The sequence below is a fragment of the Hesperophylax consimilis genome, chromosome 19, assembly GCF_061612785.1.
Source record: "Hesperophylax consimilis isolate HC1 chromosome 19, BYU_Hcon_1.0, whole genome shotgun sequence".
Classification (NCBI taxonomy): Eukaryota; Metazoa; Arthropoda; class Insecta; order Trichoptera; family Limnephilidae; genus Hesperophylax; species Hesperophylax consimilis.
The window spans coordinates 32776203-32799675 of record NC_142854.1 but is presented as its reverse complement, the minus strand read 5'-3'; the positions used below and the strand labels follow the sequence as shown (position 1 = coordinate 32799675).

The window sequence follows — 23473 nt, the reverse complement described above, 5'->3', positions numbered from 1 at the left end:
CCATTTTTATGCAATATTTTAGTTCCAGAGATTTTATCGAATGAATGATTAGATTCTATTAAATGATTCGCGAATTCTGAAAAGGCATTGGGGGAGGGGGGGCACATTGATTCATGGGGCACATTGGTACAGTATCTATATCTCAAAACCGATAAACGCTACACAGTCCGGCACATCACTAGAATGCGCAAGGACATTCACAAGAATGACAGTTGTGACACCGCTCGCCGCCGGTTTGCCGTTGGGCCTCAACGGTCACTGACGTTTTGGAAGTGGCGTGCGCCGCTGCCTACAAAAAAAATACGTGAAATGTAATTGTGTCTCAGGAGGATACTCTTAGTTGTTTTTGTTATTTTTTGTTACTAAAGGTAAGTAAATATAGTTATTATTGTATTTTAAAATGTTTTTGATTGCAAGATTATTATATATTTGAAAAAATTAATTGTTTGTGGAAAAAGTCCTTTGGGGCACTTTGATACGGTAATGTGCGGGGTACAATGATACGTATCAATCTGCCCCTTTATTGTATTAAAGTGCCCCGTCAAAAATAATAGTTTATTTTATTATTTTTTTTATTTTTTTCAGAAAATGGTGGGCACGTACAAACCCAAAACTGATAGAAAAAATATCAATGAAGAAAACATTGAAGATGCAATACGTGAAGTATTGTCAAAGACTTTATCTATACGCAAAGCAGCCGACAAATATAGCATCAAAACTGCAACCCTACAACACTCCTACTTTGGATGCCGACCCAGTTTCAGCGTCTGATGCTGACGATCCTCTACATGTTTCTTCATCAAAGGCTATTCTTACTCCTGAAGTAGTTAGACCTTATCCAAAAAAGGCGATTACTGACAATAATAATAATAATAATAATTGGATAATTTGTATAGCGCCGTTTTTGTGAAAAATCACCTCAAGGGCGCGTGTCTTAAAAAGAAAAGGAAAAGAAAAGGAAGAAAAAAGGGACGATCAAGAATATACACTGAAACACTAGAAAAAAATAGATTAGAAAGCTTACGTAATGAAAAGAACAGGAAAAGAGAATTACAAAAAGCAAAACAGCATGCAAAAGAATTGAAAACAGTGAAAAATCTGTTGGGATTAACTGAGCCAAAAAAGAAAAAGAGAGTGACTTCTTTGCCTGCAGAAATAGATTCCGATTCTAGTCAAGATGAAGTCGTGATGACGAGTGATAGTGAAGACATTGAAATGCCGTCGGAATCGGAAGAAGAGGTAATTAATGAAGAACCAGTTAATCCTGAACACATAAATATTGGAGATTTCCTGCTAATTAAGTATGAGAAGAAGAAAATTGTGATTCACTTCGTTTCCAAAGTTGTATTTAAGTATAATGTGACAAAATATGAAGTATTATATCTCAGAAAAAAAGCAGGGTCTTCTAAGTTTATATTTCCAATTGTGGAACACAAAGCAAGTGTGGATGTTAGAGATGTAGTTTTGCAATAACCAAAACCAACTTTCTACAAAGGCACGGCACACTATCATCTCGAACATCGTCGCTTTATTCATTTTCGGTAGGTTTAACTCGATATAATATCCAGTAGATTGTTTTGTAATTTATATGAGAATTTTTATGATTATTTTTTTTTAAATTTTTTATGTTTGTTTAATTTTTTAAGAAAAACATTGTTGATTTTGATAGGAGATTCTAATGTTATATTTTCATTAACAATATTCAATGTTAAAGTCTGATTACTTAGTAAGTATATAACTGATTATATAATTAAGAAAATAACAGAGAATTAGTCTTGTTCTATGATGACAATATTGTTTTTTTTTGTGATTATATTCCTTAAGTAACTTAAGAGACTGATTATGGCTAATGTGCACTCTTAATAAAGAGTATTTTGCGATCTCAATCAATAAAATTGTTTTATTTCTTAATTTTAAGTAATAATACAGTTTATATTGGGTTTTTAGTCAGTTTAAATTTGCATTTCATATGGATCTAAAATACCTATCAAACTGCCCCACCCCATGAATCAAAGTGCCCAACTAGTGGGGCAGAATGATACAAATATGATTTTTTCTTAAAATCAGTTTATCTCTATACGTCGCCAGTTTTTGCGGTTTTAGCATAGCCAAAATATAAGCTGACATATCAGCCAATGCACACATCAAAACAAATATTTAAATATAATGCTTTATGGTCCTCAGAAAAGAGATTGAATTTTTGTGTATCAATGTGCCCCCCCTCCCCTTATTGTTTAAACATCGTATATGTTCTTTTACTCTTAAGTTGACATTCCGGGCCATTTTTCCGATATAAAAAGCAGAACAATCATTACAATTAAGTTTATATATGCCCGAGTGGCTTATTTTGTCGTCTTTATCTTTAGTATTAATTAATTAATTAATTTGAGTTTTTTTGTCTTTATTCACTTTAATCATTTTTGTATTTCATTATAATAACTACGTATTAAACTTTATCTGCCATTTTTCCAGAAATTATAACGGGCCTGAAGATGAACCCTAGAGAAAAACCTCATTCATGTTCCCAGTGTAACTACACCTGCTCACGCACGTCACATTTGGTAGGGCACTTACGCACCCATACTGGATTAAAACCTTATTCGTGTTTCTACTGCAGCTATTCATGTTCTCAAAAGGGAAGTTTAAATCGTCACATTCGCACACATACTGGAGAAAAACCTTATTCATGTTTCCTATGTAACTACTCCTGTTCAAACAAATCACGTTTAACAGTGCATTTACGCACACATACTGGAGAAAAACCTTATTCATGTTTCCTATGTAACTACTCCTGTTCAAACAAATCACATTTAACAGTGCATTTACGTACACACACTGGGGAAAAACCTTATTCGTGTTTCCTATGTAACTACTCCTGTTCAAACAAATCACATTTAACAGTGCATTTACGTACACACACTGGGGAAAAACCTTATTCGTGTTCCCTATGTAACTACTCCTGTTCAAACAAATCAAGTTTAACATTGCATTTACGCACACATACTGGGGAAACACCTTATTCGTGTTCCCTATGTAACTACTCCTGTCTTAACAAATCAAATTTAACAGTGTATTTACGCACACATAATGGAGAAAAACCTTATTCATGTACCTACTGCAGCTATTCATGTTCCGAAAATGGAGATTTAAAACGTCACATTCTTACTCATATTCGAGAAAAACCTTAATCATGTGACCATTGTTACTACTCCTGCTCAGTAAAATCACATTGAAAAAGGCATCTACCCACCTATTCTGTATTAAATCTGTATTCGCCTTTCTGATCCAGTTATCCATATCTATTTAGGAATGAATATTAAAAATGTCACATTCTCGCTCATGGTAGAGAAAAACCATTATTCTGTCCGAGATGTATAGTGTAATTATTGGTAATCATTTCACAGCATGCAGAAATCCTTTTCATGTTCCGACTGCAACTATTTACACTCACGAAATGGTTGTTTATGAATGTCACACGCTGACTCAAGGACCTCAAACTTTACTTTTCCATAATGTAACAACAGACTTCCACGCTCTTTCAATTTGCAAATTCTCCTTTTAATACATTTAACATTAAATCGATATTTTAGGTATTCCTAAATCACATATTTTTGCATCCATCGAAAATATCAAATGTATTGTCCTAGATGTTACTGTATCCTTTTCTGATTTTTCTGTTTCAGAGTTTCGTTTAGAAATCGCTAATATTGTCTTCAATTTGAAAATATCAAAAATATTATGTGTAAAATAATAAATGTTTTTCTAAATATCAACACATTTCGATAGACGAGACAGCAAAAGTCTTTTGAATTGACAGAGAAACCAACTACATTATGGCATTCCAATTAGGTCAACCCACGTTCAAATGACTGTTTCCTTTTAATTATTTGTGAGAATAAGAGATGTCACATAAAACGTTCAAATTTGCTCGCTATCTGTACAGACAATTTAATATTCTATTATATGTAAAATCGGACAGTTCTAGATGAATCAGGTGAACAAAAAAAGACTTATCAAATTCCATAGAATCATCTTCAACTAGAAGCTGTAGATTTTGCTCAGAACATAATAGAAGATCGAGAATAATCAGTAAATATTTGTATTAAACCAGTTTGCACAGTACATCGAACCAAGAAAACGTTGATTATGTGCTCAAATTGTGTAGAACAGTTCGTGTACCATTTGTTTAATTTATTATTCACATTTTTAGAACTTTAAAAATGTAGATACTATTATTGGGTACATAGCAAAGACTTTGTTCTGTTTTTGATTATAGATAGTAACAATAATCAATGATACTTCATTAGACTTATGCACATTGTCATAATTGTATTTGATATGTCTATACTGCTAATGTAATAAAATCGTGGATAAAATACCGAATTCATTCTCAGTACTATATATACATATTAGATCAATGAAACAAAATTTCAATGAATTTTTACTCTCAATTAATTTACTAAATTATAATCCGGACGTTATAGTATTAACTGAAGCATTTTTTATTTATTGTTATTAAGTTTAATTTGTAGAACTCCATTTTATTTTTTTATTTTTTATATATACAATAATATTATTATTGGGTTTATAAAAACAGTTTATTTTTAAACAAGTTCTGCTGTGTAATTATTATTACGCGTGACAGCTGTTTCGCCCTCTGAAGGCATTATCAAACAGTTTGATAATGCCTTCAGAGGGCGAAACAGCTGTCACGCGTAATAATAATTACACAGCAGAACTTGTTTAAAAATAAACTGTTTTTATAAACCCAATAATAATATTATTGTATATATAAAAAAAAAAAAAAAAAAAAAAAAAAAAAAAAAAAAAAAAAAAAAAAAAAAAAAATTAACTGAAGCATTCACAAGCGAATACAATAAATGTTGCATACCAGAATATAGCTACTTCGTGATATCTTGTGCTATTAATAGAATTAGTGTTGGTATTTGTTAAATCCTGCTATTCGAACATCGTAGTGGTAGAAGTACCAATGCAGCGAGTGAATTTACTGAAAACATTGATTAAATGAATTTACATTAATGAATGAATTAAGAAGCATTTTCTTATAAAAAAAACAATATAGAAACTGAATTTTTCAATCTTATGAATTTTATATAATATTGAAAAGTAACAACGAATTACTAAGCATTCCAATTACACACATTATAAATATTAGTTTGAATAGTGGAATATTCCCCTCCGTTTATAAAAAATCTATTGTAACACCCGTTTTTAGATCTGGCAGCCCTGAAGAAATATCTCTTGTATCAAACAATTTTTCGAAAAGATCGTAAAAAAGGATCTCTTGTACTATATTGAAAAATAAAATATAATTTTAGTCCTAGCCAATTTGGATTTCGAGAGAAACTAGGCACTCATGATGCCATTGCAAAACTAACTTCAACTATATACCATGCCTTAGATTAAAAAAACTTTTTTTTTTTCCCTTTTTTTTAAGTTTTTTTTTTGTAATAATATTCTGTAATATGGCAGACTGAGTAATGCACAATCAAATCAGTTTGACCGAATTTTATTTATATTTGAGGAACTGTTTTTAAAAATGGGGTTAATTCTTTATTAATTTACTAAGCTGCATATTTTTAGATTTTTTTAATTTTTTTTTTATTATTAAAAAAATATAGGTGCACGAATTACATTACACAATATAAAACAGTTATTAATTACATAATATAATACAATATAAGTATTTGATGTACCCCCATAAATAAGCAGGGCTTGTGTGTATGGGGGGTGTTGTTATATTGGTTTATATTTGATATGATTCAGTTCAACTGTTCGGAATACTTTTTAAGGTGGCTTTTGAATTCATTTATATTTGCATTCATGTTTCTAATTTTTACTGGTAATGAGTTAAAAAATTTAACTCCGAGATATTCATGGTTGAACTGTCCTATTGTTTTTTTTACATTTAGGAGTAGGAAGTATGGACGTTTGTCTAAGATTTCTGTTATTTTTAAAGGGTGCAATTTTATATTGAATTTTGTTTTTATAAATTTGTAATGTTGCATGGTAGAAGTATAATGCACTTAATTTTCTGACCTTAAATTGTTTGAATAAAAGTTCGGACGAATATGAATAGGGTTTTTTTTAATATGGTTTTTATCATTAGTTTTTGTGATATGTAAATTGTTTGTGTTTCATTTTTATATGTACCGCCCCAGCCTATAATGCCGTATTGTATTTGATTGACAGAAAGCGAAGTATGTGGTTCTAAGTAATTTTTCGTTTAAAATATCTCTTAAACATCTAAATATATACCTATGTTAGTTTCCTTATTCTGTCGTTCAGAATATTTATATGTGGGAACCATTTTAAGCGCTGGTCTATTGTTATGCCTAGGAAATTAATATCGGTCTTGCTTTCTATGTTTGTACATAACATATTCCATTTGTGGTTTTCTGTGTTTTTCACAGAGAGGAAAATTATGTTTATTTCTTTAGGTGTTTCTTGTTTTTTAATGAAAAATGGTAAATATTAAGTTTTTTTAGAATTTAAAGTCAACAGGTTTTCATCAAACCATAATTTTAGTTCATTGATATCTGTATTTGCCATGTTATTTAATTCAGACCAGGTGTTTGCTTTTAGTAGTAGGACTGTATCGTCAGCGTAAGAGACAATATCTCCATATTTGGAAATATTGAATATACCATTGACATATATAATAAATAACAATGGTCCCAAAACCGTACCTTGGAGTATTGAAAAGTCGCTATATTTTGAGTTCTTTTATGTAAATAACTAGTTATCCATGCTAAGACTTTTCCACTAATCCCTACTGATTTTAATTAACTTATTATTTTTTTATGTGATATGCTGTCGAAAGCTTTTTTAAGGTCTATAAATATGGCAAGACATTTTTTATCGGAATCTAGGGCCGTATATAAATAGTTGGTTATTTTTGCTATCGCGTCGTGAGTACTTGTATTTTTTTTTAATCCGAATTGGTTATAATTAATTATTTTATTTTCTTCTAAGAATGTCCAAAATGCCTTGGCATTTTCATTGATTTACATAAGGCTTTTGACAGTATCTTCCATACAAAACTAATTAATAAATTAAATTATATCGGTATTATTGGTAAGGTTAGGTATTGGCTACAAAGCTATCTAACTCAAAGAAACCAAAAAGTACATTTAATAACTCACAAGTGTGGATGCAACTTTAGAATTTGGAATTCCCCAAGGGACTGTTATTGGAACAATTTTATTTATAATTTACGTTAAAGATGTGTTTAAATTATCACTTAATGGTAAATTTATATCCTTTGCTGACGACACTGCAATATTTATCGAAAAAAAGACATGGAACGAAATTACCAATGCAGCCAATCAAGACATGACGATTATAAAAAAATGGTTCAATGGCAATTTATTATCTCTCAACGAAGAAAAAACATATGGTTTTCCTTTCAATCTACAAGAAGATGTGCCAAATAACCTAATTAACATAACAATTCATTCTATAAATTGTGTAAATGATGGTATATGTAATACGGATTGCGCCAAACTATGTTTATGTTTGTATTTATATCATAAGTTTTGATTATTACATAAACACAAGCTCCTGGAGCTCAAATTATGGAGTAGTAGAATAATAACGAAAAAAATATATAAGTCTGCATATTGTTATCATTTGTAATGTTAAAAAAATTACTTGTAATAAATAAATAAAAAAATAAATCTGTACTTCAGGATAACTTCAACTAAATTATTATGTATTTAGCAAAAAAAATGTATATCTATATAGGACGTGTGGGATTGCACTAACCTCCCCACATTCTGGAATAAAATATTATTATTATTATTAAAGCATGTTTGTAAATGCCCGTATGGGGGGGTAAAGTATTGATAAATCAACTCATAAAAATAACGATTTAAAAAATGTATGTCTTTCTTAACAGTCCTTGATAGATTGTTTCTGCACTATGTATTTTTTTTATCTTTGTAATAAAGTGTTAAGGTGAAGCCTCGTTAAAAACCAGATCCTTAACAAATAAAACACTAAACATACCGATAACACACACCACACACGGACAAAGACACTTTCAATACTATGCTACTAAACTGTTTAATTGTATGCCCATTACTCTGAAGCAACTACTAACTGCAAATACATCCGCAAACATTCACAAAAAACACATCACAGCCTGGATCAAAAACCAAGATATTTTATTTTTTCAAAACATAATAACTCCAAACCAAACATAACTAAACCATAAAAAGTATATAATAAATAAACACGTTTTTCGAGATTTTATCAACTATACTCACACTTACAATACAAATATATGCACTTACATATATGTTAATATATATTAACATATTTTTTTTTACATATTTATTATGAATATTCTTTTTACAAAAACCATAAAAATTAAAAAAATTAAAATTAAAACTTATAAATAATAAAAACTTTCTTCTAAAACACATTAATACTTGTCACACCTATACATAACCACGTAAACACCTCAGCACAGGTTCTCCTAGTGAGGTGTTCACGAAACATACAATATTACTCACATACAGTATCACCTTCTCAAACCTACCTTACACACAACATATTTTAGTTATAAGTTTGAAATATACCAAATATAAATAATTATGTGAAACTGTAAATTATATATAGAAATAAAAAATAAAAAAAGAAGCTATAAGTGAAAGCTCTATTTAGATTATTATTTACTACGAATCGGTATAGGAGCGCCCTTGAGGTGATTTCAGCGCCCTTGAGGGGATTTTGCACAAAAACGGCGCTATACAAGTCATCCAATTATTATTATCAATACCAAAATTATACCATGGATACATTGAAGCTTGTTCTATGGCTTGACTTGATCATAATTAAAATAAAATTATTAATTACGTCATGAAAAATATAAGCGCTAATTACTAAATTTACTATGAATTCGTATAAGAAATAATTATAAAAAAATACTGTTTTATGCCTATGTTTATTTGCTACCACTTGACTTGATTAACTTTTTTTCCGTTTCACAAAAAATTAAAATCCACTTTGGCGCTTACGTAATAATTTTTTGAGTGAAACATTGCATTGAATTCTATGATTTCTTCAGAAGCCCGCATTATTACAGTAAGTCCATTTTTTAGGTGCTCTCTGGCCTTTGCTATGCCGATGTATTCAGTGTTCTAGCAGTGGTACTGATTGCGCAGGGTTTGCCGGCCTTTGCTGCGCCGGTAAGGAGAACCACTGTTCTGGCAGTGGTACTGATGGTGCAAGGCTTGCTGGCCTTTGTTGCGCCGGTAAGGAGCACCACTGTTCTGGCAGTGGTACTGATGGTGCAAGGCTTGCTGGCCTTTGTTGCGCCGGCGACGAGTGCCACTGGGTGCAGTGGAAATATAAAAGAAAATGCGTTACTAAATGTCAAATTCACAAATGAGTCTACAACTAGAAATATATAAGTGCACCAGCAACACGATAATAGTGTCTCCTCAGTGATATTCTGCAAAAGAGTTTTAACAATCGTCACACGTGGAATAAGCAGATGACTCTCCTCGCTATTTTGCAGCATATGGTGTGAAACTAGAAATCAAACTCCGCTCGGAACATGAGAACGGTTTCCTTTGAAATGCATCAGCAGATAAATCCGCAACTGAAATTTTAACACATCACTCGGAAGACAAAACTTATTTTGATTAAAACTACACCCAGCACGTGAAAATGGTTCCATCCAATTTTGGTTTTTTTAACTGCACTCTCAACACCATAATGATTTTTTTTTCAAAATGATTCAGAAGGTGTTTCCACCACTGGAATTTCTTGGTTACATTTTGAACACAAAACTGGTTTTAACTTATGAGTTACTTCTTTTTTAAGTTCTCAGAACGATACTAAAAACATCCAAAAGCCCCCGACGGAGAAAAAGTTCCTCAGCCATCAGGCGGGCCGTGCTGAATCAGGGTAGTTAGGCACCACCATAAATAAACCATTCGTGACTGTGTTCTGATGTTGCAGGACATCCTAGCCATAGATATATGAAAAAGTTTGTCCTCAAGAAAGCCACAGATATGCCAATCAGACAAGTCGACCATAGACTCTCATAGTAAAATCAAGGCCATTTAAAAAGGTGCCACAATATACAATATAGCTGCACGCAGACTGCTCCGTTCATTAGTTCATTCACTCGTTCATTGAAGACGGTAGCGGAGACTTGCCATTTTGACAATTCAAATTCAAGTAAATTAACCGGTATTCATATTAACTAGCAGTTAAAAACCCGCTCCGGGGGTTTTTTTCTGCTAGGCCCTGCGGGCGGCACTTGGTTGGGCTTCGCCCAGTTTTAGTGATACTAACAACAGTTACATTTAATAGATAGATATTAGGTCATTCACAGAGAGAGGGTGAGTATATATTGTTAAAACACGGAACAGGAAGGAGTTTATGCATAATAAGAATGACAGTTGTTCGGGTAAAACTTTACCATTCTCGAATAATTGCCTAAATGGCTAAAGGTAAATTAACATAGCTAAATATTCGGAATCGCTGGACACATATTTTTAAATATTATTATTAAAATTTATATTCTGATTTACCTTAATTACTATAAAAGGAATCGAACAGCATTTGGGAAATTTTTAATTTAAGCTTTTTAATTTTTAATTACGTAAAATGAAAATTCGCTTTCGCTGTATGGGATGACAGCCTGAATAATTTCTGTTGATAACATTTTCTTTTGTCGGTATTCCTGAAATGGCTAGAGACAATTGAAAAACGTAAATTAAAAAAATATAATGTAATACAATATTCCGGCCTATAATAATCTAACCTAACCTATATCCTATCCTAACCTATAATAATCTAACCTGACCTAACCTAACCTCACCTATAATAATCCAACCTAACCTAACCTATATCCTTACCTAACCTATAATAATCCAATCTAACCTAACCCAACCTAACCTAACCGAACCAATCCTAACCTAACCTATCCTAACATAACCTAACCTATAAAAATCTAACCTAACCTATAATAACTCAAACTAACGTTACCTAACCTAACATTACCAGACTTATCCTAACCTATAATAATCCAACTTAATCTAACCTAACCTATAAACTAACTTGAACTATACTAATCTAACCTAACCTACATAACCTAACCTAGCATAACCCAACCTAACCTAAAATAACCTTTTTAAAATATTTCCTTACTTATAAAACAAACCTAAATACCTTTATTTTATTTTTCAGGCTTGGCTAAAATAGTACCACCTACCTAGTATTTGCATAGAGTAAATGGTAAAAATTCTAGCCACTCATATCAGGAATACCAAAAAAAGAAAATGTCATCAATAGAAATTATTCTGGCTGTCATCCAATACAACGAAATCGAATTTTAATTTTATGTAATTAATACCTTTATATATATTATATAAATATTTATACCTGTCAAAATGATTGTTTTACTATACATATAAGTACATGTCAGATTAGAGATTTGTTGGCTAATTTTACAATCAACGAAGCTATTATATTTAAATTATTATTAACTGCTTTTTTTATTTCAAGGGCTTCTAAGTTGTTTAATCTAATTCCAGATCCATTTTTATGCAATATTTTAGTTCCAGAGATTTTATCGAATGAATGATTAGATTCTATTAAATGATTCGCGAATTCTGAAAAGGCATTGGGGGAGGGGGGGCACATTGATTCATGGGGCACATTGGTACAGTATCTATATCTCAAAACCGATAAACGCTACACAGTCCGGCACATCACTAGAATGCGCAAGGACATTCACAAGAATGACAGTTGTGACACCGCTCGCCGCCGGTTTGCCGTTGGGCCTCAACGGTCACTGACGTTTTGGAAGTGGCGTGCGCCGCTGCCTACAAAAAAAATACGTGAAATGTAATTGTGTCTCAGGAGGATACTCTTAGTTGTTTTTGTTATTTTTTGTTACTAAAGGTAAGTAAATATAGTTATTATTGTATTTTAAAATGTTTTTGATTGCAAGATTATTATATATTTGAAAAAATTAATTGTTTGTGGAAAAAGTCCTTTGGGGCACTTTGATACGGTAATGTGCGGGGTACAATGATACGTATCAATCTGCCCCTTTATTGTATTAAAGTGCCCCGTCAAAAATAATAGTTTATTTTATTATTTTTTTTATTTTTTTCAGAAAATGGTGGGCACGTACAAACCCAAAACTGATAGAAAAAATATCAATGAAGAAAACATTGAAGATGCAATACGTGAAGTATTGTCAAAGACTTTATCTATACGCAAAGCAGCCGACAAATATAGCATCAAAACTGCAACCCTACAACACTCCTACTTTGGATGCCGACCCAGTTTCAGCGTCTGATGCTGACGATCCTCTACATGTTTCTTCATCAAAGGCTATTCTTACTCCTGAAGTAGTTAGACCTTATCCAAAAAAGGCGATTACTGACAATAATAATAATAATAATAATTGGATAATTTGTATAGCGCCGTTTTTGTGAAAAATCACCTCAAGGGCGCGTGTCTTAAAAAGAAAAGGAAAAGAAAAGGAAGAAAAAAGGGACGATCAAGAATATACACTGAAACACTAGAAAAAAATAGATTAGAAAGCTTACGTAATGAAAAGAACAGGAAAAGAGAATTACAAAAAGCAAAACAGCATGCAAAAGAATTGAAAACAGTGAAAAATCTGTTGGGATTAACTGAGCCAAAAAAGAAAAAGAGAGTGACTTCTTTGCCTGCAGAAATAGATTCCGATTCTAGTCAAGATGAAGTCGTGATGACGAGTGATAGTGAAGACATTGAAATGCCGTCGGAATCGGAAGAAGAGGTAATTAATGAAGAACCAGTTAATCCTGAACACATAAATATTGGAGATTTCCTGCTAATTAAGTATGAGAAGAAGAAAATTGTGATTCACTTCGTTTCCAAAGTTGTATTTAAGTATAATGTGACAAAATATGAAGTATTATATCTCAGAAAAAAAGCAGGGTCTTCTAAGTTTATATTTCCAATTGTGGAACACAAAGCAAGTGTGGATGTTAGAGATGTAGTTTTGCAATAACCAAAACCAACTTTCTACAAAGGCACGGCACACTATCATCTCGAACATCGTCGCTTTATTCATTTTCGGTAGGTTTAACTCGATATAATATCCAGTAGATTGTTTTGTAATTTATATGAGAATTTTTATGATTATTTTTTTTTAAATTTTTTATGTTTGTTTAATTTTTTAAGAAAAACATTGTTGATTTTGATAGGAGATTCTAATGTTATATTTTCATTAACAATATTCAATGTTAAAGTCTGATTACTTAGTAAGTATATAACTGATTATATAATTAAGAAAATAACAGAGAATTAGTCTTGTTCTATGATGACAATATTGTTTTTTTTTGTGATTATATTCCTTAAGTAACTTAAGAGACTGATTATGGCTAATGTGCACTCTTAATAAAGAGTATTTTGCGATCTCAATCAATAAAATTGTTTTATTTCTTAATTTTAAGTAATAATACAGTTTATATTGGGTTTTTAGTCAGTTTAAATTTGCATTTCATATGGATCTAAAATACCTATCAAACTGCCCCACCCCATGAATCAAAGTGCCCCACTAGTGGGGCAGAATGATACAAATATGATTTTTTCTTAAAATCAGTTTATCTCTATACGTCGCCAGTTTTTGCGGTTTTAGCATAGCCAAAATATAAGCTGACATATCAGCCAATGCACACATCAAAACAAATATTTAAATATAATGCTTTATGGTCCTCAGAAAAGAGATTGAATTTTTGTGTATCAATGTGCCCCCCCTCCCCTTATTGTTTAAACATCGTATATGTTCTTTTACTCTTAAGTTGACATTCCGGGCCATTTTTCCGATATAAAAAGCAGAACAATCATTACAATTAAGTTTATATATGCCCGAGTGGCTTATTTTGTCGTCTTTATCTTTAGTATTAATTAATTAATTAATTTGAGTTTTTTTGTCTTTATTCACTTTAATCATTTTTGTATTTCATTATAATAACTACGTATTAAACTTTATCTGCCATTTTTCCAGAAATTATAACGGGCCTGAAGATGAACCCTAGAGAAAAACCTCATTCATGTTCCCAGTGTAACTACACCTGCTCACGCACGTCACATTTGGTAGGGCACTTACGCACCCATACTGGATTAAAACCTTATTCGTGTTTCTACTGCAGCTATTCATGTTCTCAAAAGGGAAGTTTAAATCGTCACATTCGCACACATACTGGAGAAAAACCTTATTCATGTTTCCTATGTAACTACTCCTGTTCAAACAAATCACGTTTAACAGTGCATTTACGCACACATACTGGAGAAAAACCTTATTCATGTTTCCTATGTAACTACTCCTGTTCAAACAAATCACATTTAACAGTGCATTTACGTACACACACTGGGGAAAAACCTTATTCGTGTTTCCTATGTAACTACTCCTGTTCAAACAAATCACATTTAACAGTGCATTTACGTACACACACTGGGGAAAAACCTTATTCGTGTTCCCTATGTAACTACTCCTGTTCAAACAAATCAAGTTTAACATTGCATTTACGCACACATACTGGGGAAACACCTTATTCGTGTTCCCTATGTAACTACTCCTGTCTTAACAAATCAAATTTAACAGTGTATTTACGCACACATAATGGAGAAAAACCTTATTCATGTACCTACTGCAGCTATTCATGTTCCGAAAATGGAGATTTAAAACGTCACATTCTTACTCATATTCGAGAAAAACCTTAATCATGTGACCATTGTTACTACTCCTGCTCAGTAAAATCACATTGAAAAAGGCATCTACCCACCTATTCTGTATTAAATCTGTATTCGCCTTTCTGATCCAGTTATCCATATCTATTTAGGAATGAATATTAAAAATGTCACATTCTCGCTCATGGTAGAGAAAAACCATTATTCTGTCCGAGATGTATAGTGTAATTATTGGTAATCATTTCACAGCATGCAGAAATCCTTTTCATGTTCCGACTGCAACTATTTACACTCACGAAATGGTTGTTTATGAATGTCACACGCTGACTCAAGGACCTCAAACTTTACTTTTCCATAATGTAACAACAGACTTCCACGCTCTTTCAATTTGCAAATTCTCCTTTTAATACATTTAACATTAAATCGATATTTTAGGTATTCCTAAATCACATATTTTTGCATCCATCGAAAATATCAAATGTATTGTCCTAGATGTTACTGTATCCTTTTCTGATTTTTCTGTTTCAGAGTTTCGTTTAGAAATCGCTAATATTGTCTTCAATTTGAAAATATCAAAAATATTATGTGTAAAATAATAAATGTTTTTCTAAATATCAACACATTTCGATAGACGAGACAGCAAAAGTCTTTTGAATTGACAGAGAAACCAACTACATTATGGCATTCCAATTAGGTCAACCCACGTTCAAATGACTGTTTCCTTTTAATTATTTGTGAGAATAAGAGATGTCACATAAAACGTTCAAATTTGCTCGCTATCTGTACAGACAATTTAATATTCTATTATATGTAAAATCGGACAGTTCTAGATGAATCAGGTGAACAAAAAAAGACTTATCAAATTCCATAGAATCATCTTCAACTAGAAGCTGTAGATTTTGCTCAGAACATAATAGAAGATCGAGAATAATCAGTAAATATTTGTATTAAACCAGTTTGCACAGTACATCGAACCAAGAAAACGTTGATTATGTGCTCAAATTGTGTAGAACAGTTCGTGTACCATTTGTTTAATTTATTATTCACATTTTTAGAACTTTAAAAATGTAGATACTATTATTGGGTACATAGCAAAGACTTTGTTCTGTTTTTGATTATAGATAGTAACAATAATCAATGATACTTCATTAGACTTATGCACATTGTCATAATTGTATTTGATATGTCTATACTGCTAATGTAATAAAATCGTGGATAAAATACCGAATTCATTCTCAGTACTATATATACATATTAGATCAATGAAACAAAATTTCAATGAATTTTTACTCTCAATTAATTTACTAAATTATAATCCGGACGTTATAGTATTAACTGAAGCATTTTTTATTTATTGTTATTAAGTTTAATTTGTAGAACTCCATTTTATTTTTTTATTTTTTATATATACAATAATATTATTATTGGGTTTATAAAAACAGTTTATTTTTAAACAAGTTCTGCTGTGTAATTATTATTACGCGTGACAGCTGTTTCGCCCTCTGAAGGCATTATCAAACAGTTTGATAATGCCTTCAGAGGGCGAAACAGCTGTCACGCGTAATAATAATTACACAGCAGAACTTGTTTAAAAATAAACTGTTTTTATAAACCCAATAATAATATTATTGTATATATAAAAAAAAAAAAAAAAATAAAAAAAAAAAAAAAAAAAAAAAAAAAAAAAAAAAAATTAACTGAAGCATTCACAAGCGAATACAATAAATGTTGCATACCAGAATATAGCTACTTCGTGATATCTTGTGCTATTAATAGAATTAGTGTTGGTATTTGTTAAATCCTGCTATTCGAACATCGTAGTGGTAGAAGTACCAATGCAGCGAGTGAATTTACTGAAAACATTGATTAAATGAATTTACATTAATGAATGAATTAAGAAGCATTTTCTTATAAAAAAAACAATATAGAAACTGAATTTTTCAATCTTATGAATTTTATATAATATTGAAAAGTAACAACGAATTACTAAGCATTCCAATTACACACATTATAAATATTAGTTTGAATAGTGGAATATTCCCCTCCGTTTATAAAAAATCTATTGTAACACCCGTTTTTAGATCTGGCAGCCCTGAAGAAATATCTCTTGTATCAAACAATTTTTCGAAAAGATCGTAAAAAAGGATCTCTTGTACTATATTGAAAAATAAAATATAATTTTAGTCCTAGCCAATTTGGATTTCGAGAGAAACTAGGCACTCATGATGCCATTGCAAAACTAACTTCAACTATATACCATGCCTTAGATTAAAAAAACTTTTTTTTTTTCCCTTTTTTTTAAGTTTTTTTTTTGTAATAATATTCTGTAATATGGCAGACTGAGTAATGCACAATCAAATCAGTTTGACCGAATTTTATTTATATTTGAGGAACTGTTTTTAAAAATGGGGTTAATTCTTTATTAATTTACTAAGCTGCATATTTTTAGATTTTTTTAATTTTTTTTTTATTATTAAAAAAATATAGGTGCACGAATTACATTACACAATATAAAACAGTTATTAATTACATAATATAATACAATATAAGTATTTGATGTACCCCCATAAATAAGCAGGGCTTGTGTGTATGGGGGGTGTTGTTATATTGGTTTATATTTGATATGATTCAGTTCAACTGTTCGGAATACTTTTTAAGGTGGCTTTTGAATTCATTTATATTTGCATTCATGTTTCTAATTTTTACTGGTAATGAGTTAAAAAATTTAACTCCGAGATATTCATGGTTGAACTGTCCTATTGTTTTTTTTACATTTAGGAGTAGGAAGTATGGACGTTTGTCTAAGATTTCTGTTATTTTTAAAGGGTGCAATTTTATATTGAATTTTGTTTTTATAAATTTGTAATGTTGCATGGTAGAAGTATAATGCACTTAATTTTCTGACCTTAAATTGTTTGAATAAAAGTTCGGACGAATATGAATAGGGTTTTTTTTAATATGGTTTTTATCATTAGTTTTTGTGATATGTAAATTGTTTGTGTTTCATTTTTATATGTACCGCCCCAGCCTATAATGCCGTATTGTATTTGATTGACAGAAAGCGAAGTATGTGGTTCTAAGTAATTTTTCGTTTAAAATATCTCTTAAACATCTAAATATATACCTATGTTAGTTTCCTTATTCTGTCGTTCAGAATATTTATATGTGGGAACCATTTTAAGCGCTGGTCTATTGTTATGCCTAGGAAATTAATATCGGTCTTGCTTTCTATGTTTGTACATAACATATTCCATTTGTGGTTTTCTGTGTTTTTCACAGAGAGGAAAATTATGTTTATTTCTTTAGGTGTTTCTTGTTTTTTAATGAAAAATGGTAAATATTAAGTTTTTTTAGAATTTAAAGTCAACAGGTTTTCATCAAACCATAATTTTAGTTCATTGATATCTGTATTTGCCATGTTATTTAATTCAGACCAGGTGTTTGCTTTTAGTAGTAGGACTGTATCGTCAGCGTAAGAGACAATATCTCCATATTTGGAAATATTGAATATACCATTGACATATATAATAAATAACAATGGTCCCAAAACCGTACCTTGGAGTATTGAAAAGTCGCTATATTTTGAGTTCTTTTATGTAAATAACTAGTTATCCATGCTAAGACTTTTCCACTAATCCCTACTGATTTTAATTAACTTATTATTTTTTTATGTGATATGCTGTCGAAAGCTTTTTTAAGGTCTATAAATATGGCAAGACATTTTTTATCGGAATCTAGGGCCGTATATAAATAGTTGGTTATTTTTGCTATCGCGTCGTGAGTACTTGTATTTTTTTTTAATCCGAATTGGTTATAATTAATTATTTTATTTTCTTCTAAGAATGTCCAAAATGCCTTGGCATTTTCATTGATTTACATAAGGCTTTTGACAGTATCTTCCATACAAAACTAATTAATAAATTAAATTATATCGGTATTATTGGTAAGGTTAGGTATTGGCTACAAAGCTATCTAACTCAAAGAAACCAAAAAGTACATTTAATAACTCACAAGTGTGGATGCAACTTTAGAATTTGGAATTCCCCAAGGGACTGTTATTGGAACAATTTTATTTATAATTTACGTTAAAGATGTGTTTAAATTATCACTTAATGGTAAATTTATATCCTTTGCTGACGACACTGCAATATTTATCGAAAAAAAGACATGGAACGAAATTACCAATGCAGCCAATCAAGACATGACGATTATAAAAAAATGGTTCAATGGCAATTTATTATCTCTCAACGAAGAAAAAACATATGGTTTTCCTTTCAATCTACAAGAAGATGTGCCAAATAACCTAATTAACATAACAATTCATTCTATAAATTGTGTAAATGATGGTATATGTAATACGGATTGCGCCAAACTATGTTTATGTTTGTATTTATATCATAAGTTTTGATTATTACATAAACACAAGCTCCTGGAGCTCAAATTATGGAGTAGTAGAATAATAACGAAAAAAATATATAAGTCTGCATATTGTTATCATTTGTAATGTTAAAAAAATTACTTGTAATAAATAAATAAAAAAATAAATCTGTACTTCAGGATAACTTCAACTAAATTATTATGTATTTAGCAAAAAAAATGTATATCTATATAGGACGTGTGGGATTGCACTAACCTCCCCACATTCTGGAATAAAATATTATTATTATTATTAAAGCATGTTTGTAAATGCCCGTATGGGGGGGTAAAGTATTGATAAATCAACTCATAAAAATAACGATTTAAAAAATGTATGTCTTTCTTAACAGTCCTTGATAGATTGTTTCTGCACTATGTATTTTTTTTATCTTTGTAATAAAGTGTTAAGGTGAAGCCTCGTTAAAAACCAGATCCTTAACAAATAAAACACTAAACATACCGATAACACACACCACACACGGACAAAGACACTTTCAATACTATGCTACTAAACTGTTTAATTGTATGCCCATTACTCTGAAGCAACTACTAACTGCAAATACATCCGCAAACATTCACAAAAAACACATCACAGCCTGGATCAAAAACCAAGATATTTTATTTTTTCAAAACATAATAACTCCAAACCAAACATAACTAAACCATAAAAAGTATATAATAAATAAACACGTTTTTCGAGATTTTATCAACTATACTCACACTTACAATACAAATATATGCACTTACATATATGTTAATATATATTAACATATTTTTTTTTACATATTTATTATGAATATTCTTTTTACAAAAACCATAAAAATTAAAAAAATTAAAATTAAAACTTATAAATAATAAAAACTTTCTTCTAAAACACATTAATACTTGTCACACCTATACATAACCACGTAAACACCTCAGCACAGGTTCTCCTAGTGAGGTGTTCACGAAACATACAATATTACTCACATACAGTATCACCTTCTCAAACCTACCTTACACACAACATATTTTAGTTATAAGTTTGAAATATACCAAATATAAATAATTATGTGAAACTGTAAATTATATATAGAAATAAAAAATAAAAAAAGAAGCTATAAGTGAAAGCTCTATTTAGATTATTATTTACTACGAATCGGTATAGGAGCGCCCTTGAGGTGATTTCAGCGCCCTTGAGGGGATTTTGCACAAAAACGGCGCTATACAAGTCATCCAATTATTATTATCAATACCAAAATTATACCATGGATACATTGAAGCTTGTTCTATGGCTTGACTTGATCATAATTAAAATAAAATTATTAATTACGTCATGAAAAATATAAGCGCTAATTACTAAATTTACTATGAATTCGTATAAGAAATAATTATAAAAAAATACTGTTTTATGCCTATGTTTATTTGCTACCACTTGACTTGATTAACTTTTTTTCCGTTTCACAAAAAATTAAAATCCACTTTGGCGCTTACGTAATAATTTTTTGAGTGAAACATTGCATTGAATTCTATGATTTCTTCAGAAGCCCGCATTATTACAGTAAGTCCATTTTTTAGGTGCTCTCTGGCCTTTGCTATGCCGATGTATTCAGTGTTCTAGCAGTGGTACTGATTGCGCAGGGTTTGCCGGCCTTTGCTGCGCCGGTAAGGAGAACCTCTGTTCTGGCAGTGGTACTGATGGTGCAAGGCTTGCTGGCCTTTGTTGCGCCGGTAAGGAGCACCACTGTTCTGGCAGTGGTACTGATGGTGCAAGGCTTGCTGGCCTTTGTTGCGCCGGCGACGAGTGCCACTGGGTGCAGTGGAAATATAAAAGAAAATGCGTTACTAAATGTCAAATTCACAAATGAGTCTACAACTAGAAATATATAAGTGCACCAGCAACACGATAATAGTGTCTCCTCAGTGATATTCTGCAAAAGAGTTTTAACAATCGTCACACGTGGAATAAGCAGATGACTCTCCTCGCTATTTTGCAGCATATGGTGTGAAACTAGAAATCAAACTCCGCTCGGAACATGAGAACGGTTTCCTTTGAAATGCATCAGCAGATAAATCCGCAACTGAAATTTTAACACATCACTCGGAAGACAAAACTTATTTTGATTAAAACTACACCCAGCACGTGAAAATGGTTCCATCCAATTTTGGTTTTTTTAACTGCACTCTCAACACCATAATGATTTTTTTTTCAAAATGATTCAGAAGGTGTTTCCACCACTGGAATTTCTTGGTTACATTTTGAACACAAAACTGGTTTTAACTTATGAGTTACTTCTTTTTTAAGTTCTCAGAACGATACTAAAAACATCCAAAAGCCCCCGACGGAGAAAAAGTTCCTCAGCCATCAGGCGGGCCGTGCTGAATCAGGGTAGTTAGGCACCACCATAAATAAACCATTCGTGACTGTGTTCTGATGTTGCAGGACATCCTAGCCATAGATATATGAAAAAGTTTGTCCTCAAGAAAGCCACAGATATGCCAATCAGACAAGTCGACCATAGACTCTCATAGTAAAATCAAGGCCATTTAAAAAGGTGCCACAATATACAATATAGCTGCACGCAGACTGCTCCGTTCATTAGTTCATTCACTCGTTCATTGAAGACGGTAGCGGAGACTTGCCATTTTGACAATTCAAATTCAAGTAAATTAACCGGTATTCATATTAACTAGCAGTTAAAAACCCGCTCCGGGGGTTTTTTTCTGCTAGGCCCTGCGGGCGGCACTTGGTTGGGCTTCGCCCAGTTTTAGTGATACTAACAACAGTTACATTTAATAGATAGATATTAGGTCATTCACAGAGAGAGGGTGAGTATATATTGTTAAAACACGGAACAGGAAGGAGTTTATGCATAATAAGAATGACAGTTGTTCGGGTAAAACTTTACCATTCTCGAATAATTGCCTAAATGGCTAAAGGTAAATTAACATAGCTAAATATTCGGAATCGCTGGACACATATTTTTAAATATTATTATTAAAATTTATATTCTGATTTACCTTAATTACTATAAAAGGAATCGAACAGCATTTGGGAAATTTTTAATTTAAGCTTTTTAATTTTTAATTACGTAAAATGAAAATTCGCTTTCGCTGTATGGGATGACAGCCTGAATAATTTCTGTTGATAACATTTTCTTTTGTCGGTATTCCTGAAATGGCTAGAGACAATTGAAAAACGTAAATTAAAAAAATATAATGTAATACAATATTCCGGCCTATAATAATCTAACCTAACCTATATCCTATCCTAACCTATAATAATCTAACCTGACCTAACCTAACCTCACCTATAATAATCCAACCTAACCTAACCTATATCCTTACCTAACCTATAATAATCCAATCTAACCTAACCCAACCTAACCTAACCGAACCAATCCTAACCTAACCTATCCTAACATAACCTAACCTATAAAAATCTAACCTAACCTATAATAACTCAAACTAACGTTACCTAACCTAACATTACCAGACTTATCCTAACCTATAATAATCCAACTTAATCTAACCTAACCTATAAACTAACTTGAACTATACTAATCTAACCTAACCTACATAACCTAACCTAGCATAACCCAACCTAACCTAAAATAACCTTTTTAAAATATTTCCTTACTTATAAAACAAACCTAAATACCTTTATTTTATTTTTCAGGCTTGGCTAAAATAGTACCACCTACCTAGTATTTGCATAGAGTAAATGGTAAAAATTCTAGCCACTCATATCAGGAATACCAAAAAAAGAAAATGTCATCAATAGAAATTATTCTGGCTGTCATCCAATACAACGAAATCGAATTTTAATTTTATGTAATTAATACCTTTATATATATTATATAAATATTTATACCTGTCAAAATGATTGTTTTACTATACATATAAGTACATGTCAGATTAGAGATTTGTTGGCTAATTTTACAATCAACGAAGCTATTATATTTAAATTATTATTAACTGCTTTTTTTATTTCAAGGGCTTCTAAGTTGTTTAATCTAATTCCAGATCCATTTTTATGCAATATTTTAGTTCCAGAGATTTTATCGAATGAATGATTAGATTCTATTAAATGATTCGCGAATTCTGAAAAGGCATTGGGGGAGGGGGGGCACATTGATTCATGGGGCACATTGGTACAGTATCTATATCTCAAAACCGATAAACGCTACACAGTCCGGCACATCACTAGAATGCGCAAGGACATTCACAAGAATGACAGTTGTGACACCGCTCGCCGCCGGTTTGCCGTTGGGCCTCAACGGTCACTGACGTTTTGGAAGTGGCGTGCGCCGCTGCCTACAAAAAAAATACGTGAAATGTAATT

The 23473-nt window shown here is 31.3% G+C and overlaps 1 protein-coding gene across 1 annotated transcript; it reads left to right on the top strand.

The window, feature by feature from the left end:
- The first annotated feature begins 1188 nt into the window (after positions 1 to 1188).
- LOC149415166 (uncharacterized) lies at positions 1189 to 21521 on the top strand. Its single transcript, XM_089643024.1, has 5 exons — positions 1189 to 1239; positions 2529 to 3033; positions 14312 to 14443; positions 20770 to 20947; positions 21434 to 21521. The coding sequence occupies exons 1-5, from the start codon at positions 1189 to 1191 to the stop codon at positions 21519 to 21521; spliced, it is 954 nt and encodes a 317-aa protein (XP_089499150.1).
- Positions 21522 to 23473: the final 1952 nt, after the last annotated feature.